This window comes from Chlorocebus sabaeus, chromosome 16, assembly GCF_047675955.1.
Source record: "Chlorocebus sabaeus isolate Y175 chromosome 16, mChlSab1.0.hap1, whole genome shotgun sequence".
Lineage (NCBI taxonomy): Eukaryota > Metazoa > Chordata > Mammalia > Primates > Cercopithecidae > Chlorocebus > Chlorocebus sabaeus.
In genome coordinates this window covers 11,401,137-11,409,308 of record NC_132919.1, presented here as the reverse complement: position 1 = coordinate 11,409,308, position 8,172 = coordinate 11,401,137, and the positions used below count along the sequence as shown (strand labels likewise).

At 50.8% G+C, this 8,172-nt stretch overlaps 1 protein-coding gene across 2 annotated transcripts in view; it reads right to left on the bottom strand.

The window, feature by feature from the left end:
• Positions 1–3,766: 3,766 nt before the first annotated feature.
• Positions 3,767–8,172, bottom strand: part of SHISA6 (shisa family member 6) — a 323,762-nt gene continuing 319,356 nt past the window's right edge. For both annotated transcript variants that reach the window (XM_008010386.3, XM_008010387.3), the window contains one exon: positions 3,767–6,946. In XM_008010386.3, the coding sequence (XP_008008577.3) occupies positions 6,396–6,946 (551 nt within the window). In that variant the 3' untranslated portion in view covers positions 3,767–6,395. The remainder of the gene's footprint in view (positions 6,947–8,172) is intronic.

The following is an 8,172-nucleotide window of genomic DNA, read 5'->3' as shown; positions in this document are numbered from 1 at the left end:
GTCTTCAACAAAACTCCAAATCTAAATCAATTTTCATGGTGCAATTTGATTCTCTGGGTTAAATGGCCTGGATACTTAAGTGGCTATACTCCAGTTACCCATGGTAACTCAAAGATCAGACTAAGACCTAATGTCCAAGAATATTAAATAGTTCTGGGCTAAATGAGGATGGATAAGGAGCCAGAACTTCTATTAGGTCGGTGCAAAAGTAATTGAGGTTTCTGCCTTTACTTTTAATGGCAAAAACTTTTAATTATAAAATAAAGCCGTTTCAACTTTTAATGGCAAAAACCTCAATTACTTTTACACCAACCTAATAATTCTACTTTGAATTAGTATACGTTGTCCATTGACACTTGTCCGAGGCCTGTCTTCCAACATTCCTCATAGTATTCATTGTAGAAAGTATTATTGTGGTTTACTTGGTAATCATAACAGTCACCCATTGCAAGTATAAACTTTTGTGATTTTTAGTAAATTTATGCAGTTGTATAACCATCAGCACAATCCAGTTTTTAAAACACTCTTTTCACCCTCACAGTTCTGTAGCTCCTATTTGCAGTTAATCTTTGCTTCTGCCCCCAACTCCAATGACCTTCTGCACTCTTTCTTGCTTTTTAATTACTTTTGGTTTTGACTCTGTAAAAGTCAGCACCTGGCTACTTAAGGAGACACACGTTATGTTGAAATGGCTTTATTTTTTAATCCATAAATATCTGTTACTGACAAAAGTGGAAAAATCCTTAAGACTAAATCTTACTAAAGTGTATTGTTTACAGTACATGTAGAATGTGCTTTGACAGGTAAGTAGAACGATGAGATTTGTACAGAGAAGCAGTTACTAGAGCACTGCTCACCATGAAGCTTACGAATGAGTAACGAAGAAACTGCAAAGATACATATAGAAAGGTACTTTTCATCAGTGCTACCATATAATAAACATGAAATTCATAAATTGGGCTAATGCATAAAAATGTTCATTAATCCCCCCTTAGGAAATTGTGTCCCCAAACTAAAAATATTACAGTAAGAATTGCTTTTTATTAGAGAATTTCAAGAATTCTTTACTACAAAATGTCTAGTTGAGTTATAGAACTAGAGGAATATTTGCCACTACGAAGCCAATGAATGAGTCCTCCCATGGCGTGGCATTCAGGGGTCACTGCAGGGTGGGCAGCAAAGTTGAGCAGGGTCTTCTCCTCCCTCAGGAGGGAGAGCATTAAGGAAACACACAGCCACAGCATTTCTCTGACTGATGGAAGGTTAATGTGTTTCCTGATTTACAAGATGGGTTTGATGATAACAAACTTGGACTCTCCATTCTTGCTTCATAAGCCTTCACCGGGAGGACGGTAATGTCATGAGGAAGGGCTAGAAAGGTACTAGGATGGGGTGAGTGCCCCTTCCTAGCAGCCCAGATAGTGAGTGATGCCTTCTCCTCCAGTTGGAATGGAGCCTCAGTGTCCAGACTTGGTCTTCAGGACGCACATTCCAGAGTGGGATATCATGACGTTCATTACCACACAAGAGCCTATGCACATGTCCCTCTGCAGCTTGAAATGAATTTCCCAGCTGCCCTCAAGTACAAAATTCATGCCTTTGTGGGCACACCTCCAGACCTTTCTCTCCAGCCAGCTCCCTCTCTGAAATTGGAACCGCCTCCCTCCAGCTATAAGGACCGTATCCAAAATGGAAACTCCAAACTCAGAATTCCCCAGAATTCCACAGCCATTTAGGATGGTTTAGGTGTGTCTCTACAAGAGGGCTTCCACGGCACACAGTTGGTGACCTGTTGAATGGTTAGGCCCTTAAACTTCAGGTACGAGGGCATCACTGGGTGGCCGAGCCCATCAGGTCCACCCCAGGCTCTAGTGAGGAGTGCGGTCCAGGACATCTGAGGACATCGCTGTGGGGCAGGCGTTGTGGGATGTGTGCAGCTCAGTGGAGGTGGGGAGGAACGGGGAGAGCAGGTGCTGGCAGGGAATGAAAGCCCTACAATGTAAGAGCTGGATGAAACTTCAGAGCTCATCTAGTCAAAGCCCCTCATTTTACAGATGGGGAAACTGAGGCACTGAGTGGGGAACATGACTCCCCCTCGGAGACAAAGCCAGGGCTGGAAGCTGTGTCTCCAGAGCCTCAGCCCTGTGCTTTTTTTTCTCCTAGAGTATGCTGCCTTCCAAAATCAAATATAGAGCCCAGGAAGACATGTCCTTCATATTGAATTTGCCATTAAAATGCTGCATTTATAAAAAATAACATTTGAACCCTGAAAAATACTTCATTAAAACACAATGCGCTTTCTTGAAAATACTCCAGAGCAAAATTTCCCAGATTTGGAGAGGATGACAGGAAATGTATGTGGGAGGTAACATGCCAGCTTTTCTCAGGGCAGGCCTCTTCTGGAGTCCGAGTGATTGGCAGCCCTTTCATTTTTAACTTGGGTTAGGTGCACAGTTGCTTGTGGAAGGAATATGAGGGTGGAGGCTGGTGACAGACAAGGTATCTCTGAAGAAAATGGACTGAGTTTGATGGCAGGGATGTTGGCGTGGATATTCCTCCATGCTTGGAGACTCAGGAGGCCCTCAAGTCTTTGTGGACAAAGGAGGATAGGTGACATACACAAGCAGGAAGGGAGCAGGTGTTCTGGAGCAGTGGCTGAGAAGCCTCAAGGATAGGAGTCTTTGGCCAGAGCAGAAGCTTCTGGGCTAACATCAGGCTGGGTTGGGAGCTTCAGGGGACTTGCTAGCGTCAGGAACCAAACTGACCATGACAGGCCATGACATCTCAAACCCAGAGCTCCATTCCCTTCCTCCCAGAGCTCAGACGGGGAAAGCCCTTGGCTCCGTGCACTGGGGTATCAACTCACAGGGGCAGGAGATGAAGGATACACCAATGAGGCAAATAGAAGACCCGAAGAATGTCTTATTCTTCCATTGTTTTCATTGAGAGCTCTGATTTTTAGAGCTGGAGATTATAGGAAGACCAGGGAAAAGAAATTAGGAATGGAGGAAGATAGGAGGAAGAGGGAGATGAGAGGAAGGAATGAGTGACCTGGCATGGAAATCTGGGGTTTTCTGGAAATCAGGAGTTTCTGGAAGTGAGAGTGGAAAGAGGGGAGGAGAAATTTGAATTGGGGGCAAGGTTGGAACTTTCTAAGAGGCAGACGCATGGCCCAAGACACTCGGGAGTCCTGAGGGCAGAAGCCCGGTTAGGAGGTGAAGGAATTCTTGGCAAAGCCTTTTTGCCTCAGGAAGGCATGGAGCCAGGAGCCTGGAGCAAGACAGGGAAGGTGGAGGTGCAGGAGGGATTGTGAGAGCTTCAATGCCATCAGAGGCCAAGGAGACCAGGCAGAACTTTCAGGGCAGGAGGGAACCTGTACGGATTCCAGTCCATTCCTGTTAGAGCAATAGAGATGTGAAAGAATTAATAAAACAAGGAGAGGGAAATCTTGGGCTTTAGGGTTCCTTTGTGAGGTGGAAGAGGCTTTTACTGTAGGGGTAGATGGTACTTCTATGTATGATAGAGGCCACCAGCCTGCTTGGGCTAGAAATCATGGCATCTAGGTTCTAGCCCCAGAAGCCTCTTTTATCTGCTACGTGAACTTGCCTAGTGATGTGGCTTTGCTTGTTCCATAAAGATGGATGGGACAGCTGAATAAATGGGATACCTCTGTGTCCCAGTTATGACATAGTTTTTGGGATTTTGAAATGAGGGACTGAATTGGAGCAAGTTTGTAGACCTATCTCTATTTCTTTTTTCTTCCCTCCTTCCCTCCTATCCTCCCTCTCTCCCTCCCTCCATTCCTTGCTTCTAGACCCAAAGGTGAAGCAGAAGAAATCCTTGAAAAGAAGTAACCATTGCAGTAGAATTTTCCAACCCAACTGACATTAGAGACTTTCACCCAGACAATGGTAAGGCTGGGATGAGAAATGTCTTGGAATCAACCCGTCAAAAACCCCTGAGACAGACAGAGACCCTGTCCGAGACAGGGCTTGGGGAGGACCCCTGGGGAAAAGTGTCACCCTGGGGGCTGCAGAACTTGGTGCTGAGAAGCTTTGACACTGGAGATGGGATCAGCTTTCTGGTTTGGTGTGTACCTGCATGTAGACACCGGGGAGGGGCATTCTCAGCCACTCAGGTCCTTTCCCCTCACCACCAGCATCCTGCCTTCAAGGGATGGCCACAGATTAGAGGATTCAAAGGTGCTGGGCTCAGGGGCCCAGCTGGGAGCCACCTGCTCTATTCAGACTCACTTCTTCCTTTCCAACCCTCTTAGCCTCACCTTCTGGAACAAACTCTTATAAACCCCTGGGGACCAGCCCTTAAGAAGGTTTATGTGTCTGTGGGGAGGAAAGCGGAGAGGGTAGTCCTTGGCCTACCAAGGGTTACCAGGAATGCGTCCCCAGTGTGGGGGCTGAGGATAGCTTTCACAACCCCCAACCTCCATCCCCCTAAGACCCATGTGATGGTTTCCTGTTCCTGTTGGGAAGCACACCCTGGGGAGGGGAGATGGAGATGAGAGCTTTGGAACTCTTGAAATCAGTGAAAGGAAACAGTCCATTGCTTTCTCTGTGGTTTGTGGACTTGGTTAGATTAAAAATCTCCAGGGCTGACACCGAGAAATTCTACACTCGCCTTTTTAAAGGGCCATGAGGGCAGAATTGAGGGCAGGTAAAACCCCTTTTATAAGGGCACTGCTATTGGATCTGACTGTTTTAAGGATCACAACTTCACCCAGTAGTCTGGAGTTGATTCCCCCAGCCCCAACCCAGCGGGTGCCCTGGCCCTGAGAATGAGGGAACCCCTTCTTTCCCCCACCAGGCTCTCTGGTCTTGGGGGAGCGGATGCTGCTGAATTCACTGTCAGCTCCCCAGGAGGAAGTCACACCATGCCCACCCCCCGGCTGGAGGCGGGGAAGAGGCTGAGGTGGGCGGTCAGTGGTGGCCCCCGCAACAGAGCTGAGGACCATGGTCTACCAGGTGCCCCAGTGCCTGCAGAAAGGGACGATGCTGTGGGTACCTGCCCAGTTAGCCCCTAGGCCAGTCGCCTGGAGGACCATTGTTGCTTTTGCTAATAGGTCTTTGTCCTTTTGATCCAGGGGAGGCACAGATCTGAAGAAGGAACAGCCAGGAGGAATGAAGTTGCAGGGAGGATGTGGGGGAAGGGGAGACAGGCAGTAGGAGTGAGCTCTGAACTGAGCAGGTAGACAGAGATGGGGAAGGAAGGAGAGGCGGACAGGGTGCAGGACAACCACCTCTCATCCTCCTTGTCTGGGGGCTGAAGAGCCGCTCTCTGGAAACCTCTGCCTGGGTCCTGCCGGAGGTGCATGTGTGAACAGGTGGAGCCCTGCAGGATGCAAATGTTGAGCCCAAGACCCTGCACATCACAGTGGCCCTCCCCACCCTGGCTCTCTGGCCACCGCAGGTGCCTCCTGGGAGCAGAGCAGGGATGGAAAAGGCGGCCTGAGTGGCAGTCATGGTCAAGTCTAGAAGCCTGGAGGGTGTGTGGAGATGATCGGGTGTCTGGGAGGGCCAGAACCCCATCGCTACTCCCCTCTGGGACGGCTACAGCCAAAACCCCAGAGAACTCAAGGGTGAAATCCTCAGGGCCAGGGGAGGAGCACAGCCCCCAGAAAGGACAGGCCCAGGGTCCTTATGGGCGGGCAGTCAGCTGGAAGGGGGCGGAGTTCCCACCAATGGGGAGGCAGCTGAAGGAAGGGAACCCCTCTGGGTCCTGGGGTTGAGGGGAGGGGGTGCAGGGCCAGGGTTGGGCCCTCAGGGGTCAGCAAAGGAAGGGCCACTCAGTGGGGACCAGAGAGTTCCAGCAGGCAAGAAAAGAATCATTATTGTGCTTATGGACACAGCAGCTCCCTGGCTCTGAGAGAGCAAGCAGGCAGTTTTTAGGCACTAGAAGATTTCTGTGATGCGGTTCTAGGTAAATGAATGAGACCGAGTAGCCTATTCGGTCAGCCCACTGATTGGACCCGCTGGCCCCTTCAAACCCAGACAGCTTCAGACCACGGTCAAGCAAGGGTCTCTCTGCTGACAGAACCTGCAGCTGAGTCCCCCGGACGGGGAGAAGGAGGCGCGGGATGGAAAGGGAGTTGGCGAAGGTGGTCGGGGGTGAGAATGGGGCCTGGCCCCCTCCTCACTCCCCGTTGACTCTTCTGGAGGAGCAAGGGCAATTGCTCTTGGTCCTGGATCTAAGCGTATTGAACCAGGCCATCGGGGCTCTGTCCCCGGGGGTATGGCTTTTTGGACAAAGGTGGCCCACCCCCACTTCCTACAGAGGGGACGAGAGAAGGGAGAGTGGCAAGGCTAGAAGCTCTGCTCCCGGCCCCTCCTGGCCCCTGCTCTGCTCTGCCCTGCCCAGCAGCCCTGGCCCTGCCCCGCCGGTCACACGGTCACTTCGGTCTTGCTGGCTGTGTAGCAGGTGTGGTGGCCCGGGATGTAGTGCAGCTGCTCCACTGTATTGTGTCTGCGCGAGGCAAAGGCATGACGCTTGGCTGCCGTCTGGCTCTGGCCCAGGGTGGCGTACGAGTTATTGGAGGCACTGGGATGAGAGTGCATCTTGCTCATGCGGTAGCGGTCCAGCACGGGTGTGGACACAAAGACGTCCGTGTGCGAGATGGCCCTGGACAGCGACTGCTCGGGAAAGGTCGTCCGCTCTGGGGACAGCAGCGGGTCCTGGGAGTGCAGGCGCTCCGTGGAGAGCAGCTGCTCGTCGGACAGGATGCGGTCGTACGGCATGCTGAACTCATCTGCCAGGCCTCGATCCGGGGACAGGACCCTGTCCTGGGACATGGCCCGGATGGGCCGGCGGGGTCGTTCCCGTGGCAACGGCTTCTGTTGGGACATCTGGATGACATTGAGGGGGAGGGTGCCACGGGCAGCCAGGTCAGGCAGGTGCCGCCGCCTCATGTAATACTCGTCAGCCTCCTTGTCGGCTGCAGGGGAGAGACAGAGTGAGAGAAGGCAACTGGGGTGACCCTGCAGCCAGGACTCAGATAGAACCCTGCACCCCTCCTGCTCCATCATAGACCTGTCAATCTTCAGGGATAATACAGTCAAACTTCTTTAGTTATGTATTAGGACCTGGAGGCTCAGACGGGTGAAGGGTGTATTTTCCCACTGAATGTGCAAACCATTCTCTGGGGGCTTGTTAAATGCAGATTCTAATTCAGTGGGTCTGGGGTGGGCCCAAGAGTTTGCATCTCTAACAAGCTCCCAGGCAATGCTAAAAGTCTCTGGTACATGGACCACCTTGAGGAGGGATATGTTAAGGGACTTCCTCAGAATCCCCAGCATGTTCAGGGCAAAGTTGATGGCAAGCTCAAGTCCCTGAACTCCCCCTGGTCCTGGGCCGTATCTACCACACCATGGTCCTCAAACAGAATGGCCATCTGTCTTACTAAAACATCCAAATAGCAGCTCCAGAAGCTTTCTGTTGAGGTCCAGAGCCAGCCTCCTGCTAGAATAAAGTAAGGTGCTCAGACTAGGAAATACTTGTGAAAATGTTTAACTGGTACCTTAGGAACATCATAACACCTTCTCTGTAGTAACAGGCAATGCACAGAAAGCCAATACATGGGCCTCCAGTCCCCACGCAGCCACATAATCAGCCTACACATGCTCCACCTGTGCCCGCAACACAAGCGGGTTGGAGTAATCTTAGATGTGCGCCTCATTTAGATGCTCCACCTTCCTCTCTATGCAGCAGGCCCTCCTAAGCTCACACTGCTCTCTGCACCCTTGAATTTGCCCAGAACTTGCATGCTACACAGACACCTACTTGAACTTGCAGGTTATACATAAACCTGCATTGCTCCGAATTTCAGAAATGAGGCCTCCTACACATGGCCTTCTAGATCTCTGCAAAAGTGTGGGCATTCTGCCTGCTCTTCAGTTGACGCAGCAGGATCACTGACGGGTATCCTTCCTTCTGAGCCAAATTTCATCACCTCGGGATGATTCCTCAGGTTATCAGACAGTCCCATCTCTAGCTAGAGACTCTGCGTTTCACTATGGAGGTGGCTGATGTGGACTTAGGCTGCACTGCTGTCAGGGTAGGTTACCCTGAAGCTTTCAAGCAAATGCTCACCCCTTGAGGCTCCTACTGCCATTGGGTGATCATCAAAAGAGACTCATGGGAAAATGAGATGAGAAGGTCCAA